This window comes from Camelus bactrianus, chromosome 20 (genome assembly GCF_048773025.1).
Source record: "Camelus bactrianus isolate YW-2024 breed Bactrian camel chromosome 20, ASM4877302v1, whole genome shotgun sequence".
Lineage (NCBI taxonomy): Eukaryota > Metazoa > Chordata > Mammalia > Artiodactyla > Camelidae > Camelus > Camelus bactrianus.
Window position 1 is genome coordinate 22,689,180 of NC_133558.1, and position 15,121 is coordinate 22,704,300.

The 15,121-nt window shown below is 47.6% G+C and overlaps 2 protein-coding genes across 6 annotated transcripts in view; one reads left to right on the forward strand and one right to left on the reverse strand.

The window, feature by feature from the left end:
* The window catches only part of SCUBE3 (signal peptide, CUB domain and EGF like domain containing 3), a 37,344-nt gene extending 24,691 nt beyond the window's left edge, over nucleotides 1–12,653 (forward strand). For 4 of the 5 annotated variants that reach the window (XM_074348534.1, XM_074348532.1, XM_074348533.1 and 1 more), the window contains 15 exons: nucleotides 622–744; nucleotides 1,252–1,368; nucleotides 1,858–1,983; nucleotides 2,278–2,394; nucleotides 2,533–2,637; nucleotides 2,903–3,019; nucleotides 3,355–3,513; nucleotides 3,709–3,924; nucleotides 4,284–4,445; nucleotides 4,652–4,819; nucleotides 5,338–5,499; nucleotides 5,921–6,118; nucleotides 6,581–6,733; nucleotides 6,857–6,936; nucleotides 8,568–12,653. In XM_074348534.1, the coding sequence (XP_074204635.1) occupies nucleotides 622–744; nucleotides 1,252–1,368; nucleotides 1,858–1,983; nucleotides 2,278–2,394; nucleotides 2,533–2,637; nucleotides 2,903–3,019; nucleotides 3,355–3,513; nucleotides 3,709–3,924; nucleotides 4,284–4,445; nucleotides 4,652–4,819; nucleotides 5,338–5,499; nucleotides 5,921–6,118; nucleotides 6,581–6,733; nucleotides 6,857–6,936; nucleotides 8,568–8,717 (2,153 nt within the window). In that variant the 3' untranslated portion in view covers nucleotides 8,718–12,653. The remainder of the gene's footprint in view (nucleotides 1–621; nucleotides 745–1,251; nucleotides 1,369–1,857; nucleotides 1,984–2,277; nucleotides 2,395–2,532; nucleotides 2,638–2,902; nucleotides 3,020–3,354; nucleotides 3,514–3,708; nucleotides 3,925–4,283; nucleotides 4,446–4,651; nucleotides 4,820–5,337; nucleotides 5,500–5,920; nucleotides 6,119–6,580; nucleotides 6,734–6,856; nucleotides 6,937–8,567) is intronic. The other variant, XM_074348535.1, reaches the window with a different exon arrangement.
* The window catches only part of TCP11 (t-complex 11), a 132,202-nt gene that overhangs the window by 114,686 nt on the left and 2,395 nt on the right, over nucleotides 1–15,121 (reverse strand). The gene's annotated exons all lie outside the window — the stretch shown is intronic.

Consider the following 15,121-nt stretch of genomic DNA (forward strand, 5'->3'; position numbering starts at 1 on the left):
CCCGTCCAGCCCCCCTTCCCTTCCTAGTGCTGAAAGCTGCCTCAGGCCTGAGTCTCTCCAGACCTCTCCCAGCCCAGCCCCTTGCCTGGCCCCTACCCCTCCCCCACCAGCTACCCAGCTTCACTGGCTCTCCTGGAGGTCCTCCCTGCCTGGCCTCTCTCCCAGTTCCTCCTCTCTGAAGGACTGCCCCTTTGAATCTCTACCTCTCTGCCACCCCGCCCATCCCCAGGGCTCTTATGACAGGCACGGGTAGGGGACAGTAAAGGGATAAACCCTGTCCACCACCCTCTTTGGGAAGGCAATCAGTGGCAGAATCAGGTACATAGACTAGCCCTGTAGGTCAAATGCCCACCTACTTCTAGGCAGTTCTCAGAAGGCCTGACTCTGGTTCCCATCTTTCCCCTTCTAAGAAGGCTCAGTCTCAGGAAAGGTGCTACTAATGGCCACAGGTACCCTGAATAGGGGAGAAATAGAGATGGCAGAAAGGAGTCAGAAAAGGAGGGCACAAAGCGCTCCTTGATTCTCCCTGTCTCTGTGAGGGAGGGAGGGATCTCGTCTCCTTATTTGTCCCCAACCTTCAGTATTACTTTTGATTCTTTCCACTTTGTCCTGCTTCCCTAGACATAGATGAGTGCCGCTTGAACAATGGGGGCTGTGACCACATTTGCCGCAACACAGTGGGCAGCTTCGAATGCAGCTGCAAGAAGGGCTATAAGCTTCTCATCAATGAGAGGAACTGCCAGGGTAAGCAGACTCAGGCCAAGGGCAAAGCTGTGGGAGAATTTCTTGAGGTAGGAGAGCTTCAAGGAGGCCAGAGAGCTGGAGCCTGAGAAACTCAATAGACACTGTGGAGAGTCTCCATAGGCAGTGTCATGCTGTGAATTAGCAAATATACTCCTTCCTCTTGGTGAAGCAGCTGTACACGAGAGCACTAGGCTTGGCAAAAAGTGAGAGATGGATTTCACCCCAATTCATATCCTGGGCAGTATCTGGCCAGCCTAACTACATGGTGGCCTTGATCCAGAGGCACCAGATCTCGTGGTTCCTGACTCCCAAGACTGCAAGTGGAGGGGCTTACAGGATGGGTAGGCATTGCTGAATCACTGATCTCCGGGCTGAGCCATGAGTAGGAACTCTTTAAATTTAAGGGAGAGAGCCAAGGCCCCTCACTTGGACCCATCACCTGAGCAAGGGGTCACAGGGTCAAGTGTCCCAAGACTGATTCAGTGGCTTGAAACCTTGCCCTTCCAGATATAGACGAGTGTTCCTTTGATCGAACCTGTGACCACGTATGTGTCAACACACCGGGAAGCTTCCAGTGCCTCTGCCATCATGGCTACCTACTGTATGGTGTCACCCACTGTGGGGGTAAGTCAGCAGATTTGAATCCTCAGCCCCCAGCCCCTCTCACCTCCTCATCCTTCAATTGAACAAGTCCCTGAGTTGGTTTGTGGCTATGGGCAATCCCCAGGTGCCTGTGCCAAGTCTGCACCCATCGTGATGAAACAGGAGAAATTAAGACAACTGAGAGACTAGGGTATCAGGGAACAGCATCCTCTTTTCAAAAGTTCTATCTTCCACCCTGTCACTGCCCCCTGACTCCCATCTTTAGCTCCCAAATTACAGGCCCACTGGTAGCTAGGATGGAAGATTTTAAAAAGCTTGTCAGCTTGGCCCTTTCTCAAGCATTCTTTTGACTGGGGACAGATAAGGGAAGGAGGTCGTAGGTTTGAGCTCTTCTCGGCCAGGAATCATCTTAGAGTGCCTGGAACTCTAACCAAAGGTCCTAGCTCACTGCCCACTCCCTGGCTCCTCTTCCTCCTCCACCTTTGTTTGTTTCCCTCCTCCCTCCCCTAGATGTGGATGAGTGCAGCATCAACCGGGGAGGTTGCCGCTTTGGCTGCATCAACACTCCTGGCAGCTATCAGTGTACCTGCCCAGCAGGCCAGGGCCGGCTGCACTGGAATGGCAAGGATTGCACAGGTGAGCAGCGCCCTCTGCTGGCCAAAGCTGGCACTGCAGGGTCAGAGTCCCAGGGTAGAGGGGTTGTTGGGGATCCTGGAAAGTGTAGAGTTCCATGCTAAAGGTGTGAGGTAGTAGGGGATGGAGAATGTAGCCATTTGAGATGTGAACTTTCTGGTAAATAATCCCTTTATCAGTCTCCATGTACAATTACAGTTCTGCATGTAGCTAATTCTCCTCTTTCAAATTACCCAAGTGATGAAGAGGGTGGGAGAGGAAGACCCTTTCCTCCTCAGGCTTATCTCCCATTCCTAGAGCCAGTAAAGTGTCAGAGTAGTCCTAGTGCCTCAAAAGCCATGCTCACCTGCAACCGGTCTGGGAAGAAGGACACCTGTGCCCTGAACTGCCCCTCCCGGGCCCGGTTTTTGCCAGGTACGTAGAAGAAGCTGCTGAAGGGCTGGCAGGGAGGAAGGCTGGCTGTTCAGGCAGCTCCTCTACTCCCCTTGGATTCCTCTAACCAGTGGGGGTTGGTGGGGCCAAGGCAGAACCGTGACAGCCCTCTTCTCTCAGAGTCTGAGAATGGCTTCACCGTGAGCTGTGGCATCCCCAGCCCCAGGGCTGCTCCAGCCCGAGCTGGCCACACCGGAAACAGCACAAACTCCAACCACTGCCATGGTGAGCACCAGCCCAGAGGCCTTGTTTCCACACTACTCTCTTGCCCCTCTTGGCCTTACTTGTTCCTGGATCCCCTTCTTTGTTCTGAATTCTCCAGCTTTGCTGCTTTGCTCCCTCTGCTCTTAACATCTGATGCCTTTGGCTTTTGTAATCCCTCTCCTCCAGCTAAGCCCTCGGTTTATTGCCCAGCTTCCCAACATCCTCTATAGCAGCTCCCACTCCCAAGGGGTCCCCAGGCTGTACTGAGCTTCTACCATCCCTCTAGAGGCTGCAGTGCTGACAGTTAAACAGCGGGCTTCCTTCAAGATCAAAGATGCCAAATGCCGTTTGCACCTGCGAAACAAAGGCAAAACGGAGGAGGCCAGCAGAATCCTGGGGCCAGGTCTGGACTGGGGCCCCCACTCCAATGAACTATCTGGCCACCAAACTCTTCCCACCCCTCAGCTTCTCTGCTTAGCGAGATCTCCAAAAACCACTGGCACCCTGAATTCTGGACAGAGCAGGGGAGGAAGCAGTTGTAGGCATAGGGTCCAAGGAAGTCCTAGGATATTCCCCTAATTAACTAATTAGTATGCTAGACTAAAAGAGAACTGAGATAGTTGCAGTCAGAGATCTGGTGAGATCTGTCCAGGCTGGGATGGAAAAGTGAGAGCTGGGAGTGACAACTTTCCCTGTCTCCAGGGGCTGTCCCTGGGGTTTACAAGGCCTTTCCCCCAGGTGGTGCCCCCTGCTCTGACTGCCAGGTCACCTTCATTCACCTCAAGTGTGACTCCTCTCGGAAGGGCAAGGGCCGGCGGGCCCGGACCCCTCCAGGCAAGGAAGTCACTCGGCTCACCCTGGAAGTGGAGGCAGAAGTCCGAGCTGAAGAAACCACAGGTGGGACTGGGGGCACTCTTGTAAGGAGGGGGAAAGGGGAGGGCAGAGATGGGGAAAGGGGAGGGCAGAGATGGGGAAACAGCAGGTCTTGACAACAAAGGGAAGGGGCAGAGCCTGCCTAATGCCAAGCCAGGAGCCAGTTCCTCTTAACTTCTTTCTCTTCCTTCCCTGACTAACACCACCATCCACCACCAGCTGGCTGTGGGCTGCCCTGCCTCCGACAGCGGATGGAGCGGCGGCTGAAAGGATCCCTGAAGATGCTTAGAAAGTCCATCAACCAGGACCGCTTCCTGCTGCGCCTGGCAGGCCTTGATTATGAGCTGGCCCACAAGCAGGGCCCAGTAGCTGGGGAGCGAGCTGAACTGCTGGAGGCCTGTAGGCTGGGGCAGCACCGCTCAGGGGCCAAGTGTGGTAAGGCAGCTTGCTGGGGAACAGGGAAGCAGGGGAGTAGGGAAGGCCCAGCTTGGGTCTGGTTCAGAGCAGGACACTTTACGGCCTCAGTTGCATCTCTCAAATCGTGAGGCAGCCAAGATCCTCTTGCCCATCATCCTCCCCTCCTTTGTCCCATGCTGAAATTTAGAGGGGCATCATGTGGGGCCACCAACCCTCCTGTACATGGTTTTGGCCCCTGACCCTCCCGAGCAGGATTCTGTCTGTTCCCAGAAAAAGAGATTCTCTGTGAATCTGGGGGAGAGGGAAGGGGAATCCCAGACCTGGGTGGTGGGAGATAGGTGGGGGGTGGGTGGCTAGCACGGCCGACTCTCCCTCAGTCAGCTGCCCGCAGGGAACGTATTACCACGGCCAGACGGAGCAGTGTGTGCCATGCCCAGCGGGCACCTTCCAGGAGAGAGAAGGGCAGCTCTCCTGCGACCTTTGCCCTGGGAGTGATGCCCACGGGCCTCTTGGAGCCACCAACATCACCACGTGTGCAGGTGCCAGGGGGACAAACAATACAGAGTGGGGTAGGGTGGGCACTGGGACGCCCATGGGCATGGGATTTCCCAAGGGCAGGCCCAGGCTCCAGGCCACTCTCCTAGTCAACATCCTGTTTGTGTGTGCCTCTGTCCCCTGAGACTGGGTGACCCATGGGGATGACCAGGACCATCCCCATCAGAGTTGGGTCCTTGGTTCATTGCAGGTCAGTGCTCACCTGGCCAACACTCTGTAGATGGGTTCAAGCCCTGCCAGCCATGTCCACGTGGCACCTACCAACCTGAAGCAGGACGGACCCTGTGCTTTCCGTGTGGTGGGGGCCTCACCACCAAGCACGAAGGGGCCATCTCCTTTCAAGACTGTGATACCAAAGGTAAGTGGGCTACTCACTCCACTGGGGACTCCCAATCCCAACTACTTCCAAACAAACTCTCCAGGTCCCCAGAGCAGTCCCAAGTATGTTGCCCCACCATCTTCCCCAAACCAGGAAAGGCTCAGCTGTGTGACCAACCACACCATCCTGCTCATAGGACCCATCCTGACCCTCCAACAGTCCCAAGCCTGGGAACTGGAGAATAAGTAACAGTCTCACATACCCCTCTGCTTTGGAGAACTGGTGTCACATTCCCCTCAATACTACAAATGAGTTTCTGTACAGGTTTGGCACTATGCTCAGTGCCTGAAAGAAAAGGATTGGCACTGTAGCCAACTACTCTGTCAAGTTTGTTTTACCTGGGCTTAAATTCTGGCATGACTAGGAAAGGTTAGGACTCTAGAAGGAACTTTGGTGTCTTCATTCATTCTCCGTGATGAATGTGTCCTGCCCATCCCATGTCCCAGAAGTCCCACTTCCCTGCCATCTTAACCCCTACCTTTCCCCGCTGCCTGCAGTCCAGTGCTCCCCTGGGCACTACTACAACACCAGCATCCATCGCTGTATCCGCTGTGCCATGGGATCCTATCAGCCCGACTTCCGTCAGAATTTCTGCACCCGCTGCCCAGGAAACACAAGCACTGACTTTGATGGCTCCACCACTGTGGCCCAGTGCAAGAGTATGTAGCAGGCCAGGCTGTGGGAAAAGGGGTGGAGAGGCCTGGGAGCAATGGGTGTGGGAAGAAGCAGGAGGTGGGCTGGGTAGTAAACCAAAACGGAGCAGGGCTGGAGAGTGGATGGGCAGGAAAGTCCCACCCCCCACCTCTCCTAGCCCATTCATGACCAGATGCTGGGCTGGGCCCTGTAGTGCTCTCTCCCTGGAGACAGGTAATGGGGAGGCACAGACAGGTAAAGTGAGATAACAAGGTGCTAAGAGGGCAGGAAAGAAGCTGGACCCAGAATCTGGAAAATAGATGATGAACTAGGAAGGAGGCTGCCTACGTGTCTGAATTCCACTTCAGAACTCTTTGATTTCCCCAACCTATTTCCCCACTGACTTCCTTTCTCTTTTTTGTTCTGTCCACTGGGGCTTGGCTGCAGATCGCCAGTGTGGTGGGGAGCTGGGTGAGTTCACTGGCTATATCGAGTCCCCCAACTACCCAGGCAACTACCCAGCCGGCGTGGAGTGCATCTGGAACATCAACCCCCCACCCAAGCGCAAGATTCTTATCGTGGTACCCGAGATCTTCCTGCCATCTGAGGACGAGTGTGGGGATGTCCTCGTCATGAGAAAGAACTGTGGGTGGCTGCAGAGCTGGACCAGGGAAGGGCAGTCCAAATCTGGTTGGGAGGGAGGGAGGGAGAGAGAGAGAGAAACTTGGTACTAGAAGAACCAAGGCAGTGATGAGAGAGGCTTTGTGAGGAGAGAAGCTAACAAAGGAAAACAGCAATGAATGTGATGTGTTCGGTGGGGAGCAGAGTTATGAAAGCCAGCGCTGGGAGTAGAATTCCAATAGTGTTACATGTGACACTTCCCTATGCTAACATTTTTTGCTGTTCCATTCATTTAAATGTCAAATTTCTTACATTGTGTGAGTGCCTGGATGTCAAAGAAGAGCTGTGGAACAAGCCTAAGGCAGTGAGAGAGGATATGTGTGTGTTGAGGGGTCGGGGAGGGCTTCTGTCAGCCCAATTCCTCACTCTCGGATGACTTAGGGAGCTTGCCCTGCTGCTCTCTTGACCTGCTATTTGCCTTCACAGCCTCCCCATCCTCCATTACCACCTATGAGACTTGCCAGACCTATGAGCGCCCCATCGCCTTCACAGCCCGCTCCAGGAAGCTCTGGATCAACTTCAAGACAAGTGAGGCCAACAGTGCCCGTGGCTTCCAGATCCCCTATGTTACCTATGATGGTGAGCAAGGGCAGGAGAGCCAGGGAGGTGGGTGAGAAAGGGGATGCTCATGGGTCTTGGGAAGGAGCAAGGGAGCAGGAGGAGTTCCTACCCCTAAGCCCCTCCCCTTGGTTGACTCTGCAGAGGACTATGAGCAGCTGGTAGAAGACATTGTGCGAGATGGCCGGCTCTATGCATCTGAAAACCACCAGGAGATTTTAAAGGCAAGTGAATATTAACAACAATAATGATAACCAACATTTAATGAGCATGTAACAATGTGTAGGCAATATGCTAAGTGCCTACATGAATAGACTCATTTGATATATACAATAGCTCTATAAAGGAGGTACTTTCATCATTCCCACTTTACTGATGAGAAAACTGAGGCACAGAGAATTACAGAACTTGCCCAGTTAAAGCTAGGATTTGAGCCCAAGCCCATCTGGCTGCAGAGTCACCCACACTATCTTATTCCCTGGGGGAAGAGAAAGGGAAGATGAGGAGATGAAATGTTCTCTACATCTTCCACCAATAAATATACAGAAAATAAGGTACAGAAAGATGCTTTTGCATAAATCCCTTCCTTCCCTTACTCCCTCCTCAGTTCTTACAGAAAAACAGCAGATCTAGCACAGCATTTCCCAGAGTTAATTCAGTATAGACCACTTTTAAAGGAAAAGACATGTTTCCAACATTGAAGAATGTTCTGGATACCCAGGTCTGTGGATCCCAGTTTGAGAAAATCTTACATAAGAAACTATAGTCCTAGTCACAGTATTATCCTTCATAAATTATAAGTACAAAAAAAGTTATCTTTATGATCAGTAATTTTGTATTATTATCAAAATAAGAGACAATGACAAAAATCCTCAAGTTCCATAATTTCAGCAATGCTTCTCAAACACCTTTTTAAAGCATTGAACCCTTATTTTAAATGTGCTGTGGAACTCCAATGCATAAAGTGGAGGAGCTGTTTTGAGTAAAGTGGGGGATAAGAGGCTGGAATCCCCACCTCATATTTTAAAAGTCTGCTGATGCAATGGAAAGAACACTAGCCTGGAAGCCAAAAGAGCTGAGTCCTAATGCATGGTGCTTGGCATCCAGTAGGCTCTCCACACATCATGTTGCTGTTTCAGGCAGGGTGGTCAGGAAAGGCCTCTGAGGAAAAGAGACATGAATGAGGTAAAGGGCTACTCATTAGAAGATCAGGAAAGGAGCATTCCAAGCTCAGGAGCATGGGAGCAGTATGACATGTTCAAGAACTTTAAAGGCAGTGTGGCTCAGCAGAGTAAGAAAGAGTCAAGAGGGGATAGAGGGCACAGATTACACTCAGCCTATGGGCCATGCAAGGGATTCGGCTTTATAGAGTGATAAAAAAAAACTAGAGAAGTGTTTTGAATAGAAAAGGGACGTGATTGAATTAAACACTAAAAAAGTCCTGGCTGCTGTGGGGGAGAACAGTCTATAGAAGGATAGGGGTAGGTGGAAGCATGGAGACCAGTTTGGAGGCCACTGCCAAGTGAGAAAGGATGGTGGTTTGGATAGGGTGGCAGCTGTGGAGATGGTGAGAAGTGGTCAGAGCCTGGATATATTTTAAAGTTAGAATCAATGGGATTTGCTGAGGATGCAAGAGTCAAGGATGGCTCCAAGGACTAGGACTGAGCAAAGGAAGGATGGAGCTGCCATTGATTGAGTTGTAGAATTCTAAAAGAGCAACAGCTGGTAGAATGGGAATCCAGAGTTCACTTCTGGGTATGCCTATTAGACACCTAGAGGTGCTGCTGCTGATTAGAGGCTGGTGGTTCTCTTTCCCACCCCTGATGCTGACACTGCCACCTGCCATCCTCTGCAGGACAAGAAGCTCATTAAGGCCTTCTTTGAGGTGCTGGCCCACCCCCAGAACTACTTCAAGTACACAGAGAAGCACAAGGAGATGCTGCCAAAGTCCTTCATCAAGCTGCTTCGTTCCAAAGTTTCCAGCTTCCTGAGGCCCTACAAATAGTGCCCCTAGGCCCAAGACCCAGGTTTTTAAGCCCCCAGAGCCAGCTGCCCCCACCCTCAGATAAGAGACTCTCTCCAGTCTCTCTTTTTGGAGGAAAAAAAAAATCAGTGTATAGACCAAGCACTCTCCCTTTCTATTTCTCTAGCTTCCTTTCCTTGTCTCTCTCTGCCACCCTCTTTCTCTCTCTTTACTTTCCCTTTTCCTGCATGCTCCCTGGAAAAGCCATTCCGTGCTGGCTCTATTCCCCCAATGGGTGAAGGAATAGTATCATATCCCCCTCTTCTCCCTTCCCCAGCCACACTGCCCATTTTACCAGCTTACATCCCTGGCCCTATCTGCTTGGAAGGGTGCTAGAAGCCCACGAAGGAAGTGGGTCTAGTGGGGAATGGGGAGGGGGAAGAGGGGCTTCTGCCATTATAGGGTTGTGCCTTGCTAGTCAGGAGCCAAAATGTCCCCTAGCTGTGCCCCCCAGGGATATTCTAACAGCCTAGGGTTCTGCCAAAGAAGCCTTTGACTTACAAGCTTAATGCCAGCACTGGTCCTCTGGGGCATGTGGCTTGAGCCCTGGACCATCCACACAGCTGGCTTTCCTTTCTATATAGCTTGTCTCCTTCTTCCCCCATGTCTGCCTGGGGTCCAATCCATGAGGGCTTACAAAAGGCCCACACCACTGGGCTAGTGGACACTGGCTGAGTGAGGAAGAACAGCAGGAATTACCATGTTGAATATGCCACTGTTGCTCCCCAAGACAAAGACTATCTCTGCAGGACAGAAACCAGGTTTTAAAGCATCACCAAAAAAGAAAACAAACAAACAAAAAGAAAATGTATCCTCTAAAGGACTAAACTACAGAACAATTGGAAACCAGCCTCAAACACTAATCCCTGTCCTTTCTTGTCTTCCCTGGCCCAGCCATCCCCTCACTTCCACCCAAGTGCTCCCTGGGGGAGCCCTACTCCCCTTGCTAAGTGTCGTCTTTAAACATGGCTGCTGACCAGAAGCCAGCCTGGGCCTTGCCCCAGAGTTGTCTTTCCCTTGTAGCCCCAGATGGCTTGTGGGCACCACCAAAGAGGACCCTGCTCTGCAGCCAGCCCAGAGCCACCTACCTCTGGCCCCAGGCCATGAGCAGCAAGAGGAATGTGTGCACTTGGTGAGCCTTCTGCCCACCCTGTCCACATCTAATAAGTGCAATCATTTTGTCTTTCTGTGTTGACTAGAGGGAGGGGTTTTTGTTTCTTTTTCTTCTATTAGAACAACCCTATTTATAGCTGCCCAAGAGAGAAGAGTGTATGTTTGGAGTGGAAGAAGTAAGGTTTTGAATCTCATGAGCTTTGAGTGCTGGAGCATCTGATCTATCTTCCTCACCAGAGACACCTGATGTGTAGGACAGTAATTCTGGGGACTTGATGGAGCAGGAAGGAGAGAGACCTGTGTCTGCTAAACCAATCCTACCATCCCCATGCCTCCCTGGATTCAGCATGGACCTCAAGATTGTAGAGGCCAATGGAACTGATTAGTGATTCTCCACCCCAAGTAGGGAAAAATCTCCATCTTCTCCCTGTCTTCATCCTGTTTTCCCCTGGTATAAACCTGGAAGAGGACCAGGACAAAACCCCTGGAGATGAGCTGACTTAGGGCCCCGAGGCCAGAGACAAGGCTGTGAGAGCCAAGAACAGGAACAGTTATCCAGGCAGGAAGTTGTCTGCCTGACCTTGGCCACTCTGCCTACCCCTACCTATTTGCCATTTCCTCTGGGAGCTGACTTCAAGCCTAGCTTCCTCAACTACTGCTTTTCAAAAGGAAGAAGAATCAAGTACATCCCCAAGCCCAGATCCTGCACATACTCCACCTTCAATTCACTGCCACCTGTAAAATTATTTTCCATTTACTCCTTCTAGTTCCCCCAAAGCTGTAGTCCTATTCAATCAAAGGCTAACAATTGACTCCTAGGGTTCATTTCTAAGTGACTGTCCCAGGCTATTGCTCCCCAAGGAGGCTCAACACTAAATAAAGGAGCCTGACACCCTTCAAACAGTAGCATTCACCAGCCAAGACAGCTCTAGGCAGTTGGTAAGTGATGTCACAGCTACATCCATTAACCAACACCATGGCCCTTGGGGGTGGAGTGTCTGGCTGCCTTCGTCTCTCTGGGTCAAAGAAGAGTCTGCTGTAGAAATATAAAATGGCTGCTTCCAAGAAGGGAAATGATCATTTAATAGAAGTGTCCACACTTCCCAGGAAATGTTACCTGTTTTAATCAATTCTGACCATCCTAATTCTCTACCAGAAGCTAGGATAACTTTCTGATTCCTCTCTCACTACCACTTTGCATCTCTCTTAGAAAGCCAGAGTGCTTCCCAATTCATGCCTTCAGGGTCTGGCTTCTTGCTTTCTTCCTTTCCTGTTACCCTATACATACACATAAACACACTTCCTCTAATCATTTATTCCATGGTTTCTGGGGCTTGCAAATCATTTCCACAATATGGAAAGTACTGACCACCAAGCCTCTTAACTGATGTCAAGACAGATCTTGGAGAGCAGGTGAAGACCTGCTAATGTCCACCGAGTTTAATTTAGATTATCCCAAATTGGGAGTTTAGAATCCAGGCAAAGCTCCTCAAGTACATAAAGGAAGCTGGCCCTGGGGCATCGAACTAGGGATTAACTGGACTGAATAAGGAATCAACATTTAAGGACTCTCTATGCCTTTATAGGTCATACAGAAAAATAGGTTTTTTAACCAGTGTAGGGAAGTGGGAAAATGGTGTAAACGGGAACCCTTCGTGAACTAGCCCAAAGGCCTCTCTGCAGGATCAGGTATTTATGGGGCCATAGTACTGTGAGGCCTTATTTATCTTAGTCCAAAACCTGCCCTGATCTGAGTCTGGGAATAGGAAGCCATTTCTGCAAGGGCTCCAAGCTCCAAGGGATGCATATCAGAAAGGCACTTATATCTTCAGCAACATAGCAATCTCTTTTTACTTCTCTGTCTCCATCTTTCTGTATATTAGGCCAGGCCTATTCCCTAAACCTTAGGGAACAGAGTCAGGAGAAAACTGACCAGATCCTGGACTTGAGCTGCCCTGTCTCAGGCCTACAAATCCCTAGAAGCTGACACTGAGCTGTGACTGTTCTGACTTCCCCAGGACTGAGTTAGTTTGAGGTGGTGGAGGCTCAGATTTATTGCTCAAAGTTCAGTGATACAGTCCTGGTCTTTGGCCCTACTGAAAGTTTTCATATCTGAGAAGTGTTCTCCATATGTATGTTTGAAGTCATTCTGGAGTAGTTTAGGAGGCTGTATCTCAAAATGGAAGAAAACATTATAGAGTATTCAGACTTTTGTATTTGCTGCTTAACTTCAATATAACAGGCTCAAACTAGAGGAAGGGAGACAAAGTGTCACTGACCATAAGCAGAAAGTAATGTTAACCTGCTTGGCTTCCTTCTTAAGCACTGTAAGAGAAAAGTGGAAGCAAACAACACAAGGATATCTTTAAATCTGACTTGTCTCAAAGGTAGCACACCCTGTTCTTGGCCATTATTTGGACTAGGAAACCTTTACAAAAATATATGATTAGAGAGAATAGAATTCTCAGTTCTGTTATCAGCTTATCTAGACAACACAGATTGTAGCAGTTTGGGCAAACTGCAAACTTTATACTGTGTGATCTGAACTTAAGTTTCAGAAAATAGTCATTACCATATGGGAGGCTTTTTTTTTAATGCAGAAGAAATTTCAAAATACTGTATTTATATCAACCTTCCACTGCTGCCAATATAGTAAGCATCTCCTACACAACAATAAACAGTAAATGATGCAGTTCATAGAATATTTTGCACTTGGGGGAAAAATGTATCTGAACTTGTAAAAAGAAATGTTTGGATTTTGTATTTTTTTTTTATTGTTAATAAAATACTAAATGAATCTCCTCAGCCTGGCTTCTTTTCCTCTGTCTCACTAGCTTATCTCAGCACTAGAAAAAAGCTTTGAGGAGATAAAGTATCTTCTGGCTTCCAAATAGGACTTACCCCAATTTTTCATTTATCCATCTTATTCCTAATGATTTTAGAATTTGAAAAGGCTTATTTTTCAAAGCAGTACCAAGAATTATTTCCTGAGGAAGATCTAGGAAGTGGTGGAAATTGGGTATTGTTCCTCATCATATAATACAGTCCCTCAAATCAGGCCAGGCCACAAGTGGCTCAGATACCTCCCTAGTTAAGATGTCCCACCTCTAGCAAAGTTCCAGCCCTGGAAGTCACCAAGGTTGTTCTTTTTATGCAGTATACTCTTGGCCACCAAACAGAATTATGAAACACAGATCATTTAGCCACTACCACCCATTACTATACAGGTCTCGGGAAAGCAATCTCCAATCTCTTATAAATGAACAGTCTCAATTTCTAGGCTCAGAGATGATAGATAAAACTTTTAAAAAATATATTTTTGTTTTTTACTTTTTTTTTTTTAATGGGGAAAGGTGATTTAAAAAAAATTTTAATGGCAGTACTGGGAATTAAACCCAGGACCTTGTGCAATAAAACTTAATTGTTGCAATTATACGATTTCCTGACATGAAATTTTATTGGATTTAATACCTACATGATATAGCCATTTAAGAAGAATAAAGAAAAATCTACCTGATTAAAAAATATGTTGGGTTGGCCTACCAGAATCCTGAACTTCCCCTTTAGCATCTGTAAGGCAGATAGGTACACTCTATTCCACTATTACTGAGTTCCTGTTACATGCCAGGCATTGTGCATCAGGCTATCACGGCTTGATTACAATAGCCATGGTCAAGATCTGCACTCCTCATGTAAGACTGATTACAGCTGATCTTTCCACATAGACTTCCCAGCAGAAGAGAGAATCTAGTCTACCTGGTAGTTAATGAGCATAAATTAATTCACTGCCATTCTATTTCATACATTAACCTCCTGTGAGTTTGATTCAGTGTGACAAAACATGAACACCTTTGTGTGAACTGACAAAATCACGTTTCTAGAACTGCAAAGCTGAGGACCATATCCAGGACCACTGTGAATGACAACACCAACTTGGGGCCATCTTCTCTGACCCTTCTTAACCCTCTTCTATTCCCAAAACACTAAGTCATCCACCTTCTAGGACACCTGTAATTATGTCCCAGAATAATGTATAGACAGGGCCAGTGGAGTATAGGTCTGTCTATTTCAAGCAGTCTTTAAAATGGGGTACATGAAGACTTTCCAAGGAATTCTTCCCAAAGGTATATGAAGACTCTCCAAGGGGTACCTGGACAAGGAATCAATCCGAGGAGAATTTTAAGGGAATAAATTTCCAGATCCTCAACTTCCATAAGAAATCTTCCCTAAAATTAATCTGTTTGAGAGCCAGCTGGCATATTCATGCACACTCTCCATTCCACCTCCTCTTTCACCACAGTTCTTGTCCTACATTACAAAAGAAAGGCATAGCCCTCATCTAGGCTGAATCCTGATGCCTGGATGAGGGTGTAAAAACCTGGAGAGTAGGAGGAAGGGGTTGTCTTTTCCCTTTGAAACAAAATATTCCCATTGCAGCCAGGCCTCTTATTTCATCTTATAAAATGTTTCCTATTTTCTGTCCCCTACTAGCAAAAAATGAAATTGTTTGTTAACTGCTCAATGCATTTTTTCCTACTTTAAAAAAAAAACATTCTTTTTAAATTAAATACATAAGAAAAATTTGATCATGAATTCTAACAAATCTAACAAAATTATAGTTATTTTTCTTAACATGACTCTTATTTAATTGTTCCCAAAAGTCAAACACGAGAGTTCAGCATAAGTACATATCTGCATTTGCCAAGGGAATAGCATGCCTTCTATCCTACTTTTCACTTAATAAAATAACTAATGGATTCAGCTAGGTATTATATGGCATTATTCTAAATTATACAATAAGAAATAGTACTAACTTGTTTTTACAATTTCTATATTAATATTAGATCTATATAACTTTAATCATGGCCGATTTTTAGTAATCTATTTTATAAGGTACAGTTAATAACATTTCCCAGTGATTTTTATAATATTCTTTAAAATGAATTATTAACATATTTATTTGAATTGAAGAATAAAGTCAGACTTCTTCCTGACAGAAAGTCTGATTTGAAATGAAGACTGGCTTTGCTAATTCCACAAATGGCAGGCATTTTCCATATGGAAGTGAATCTGCACTTCAATATTTTAACAAAAAGATACTGAAGACATGCAATAATAAAAGAATTTAATCCAAAACATTGTGCTGGCAAAGAAGTATGAAAATCAGTATCTGATTAACTAGGTGCCTCTGAGCGAGAAGGTAACAGATAATCATTTTTATAAGACTGAAACTGATACTCACATGAGTAACAAATCCTTTTGCAAGTTCAGTG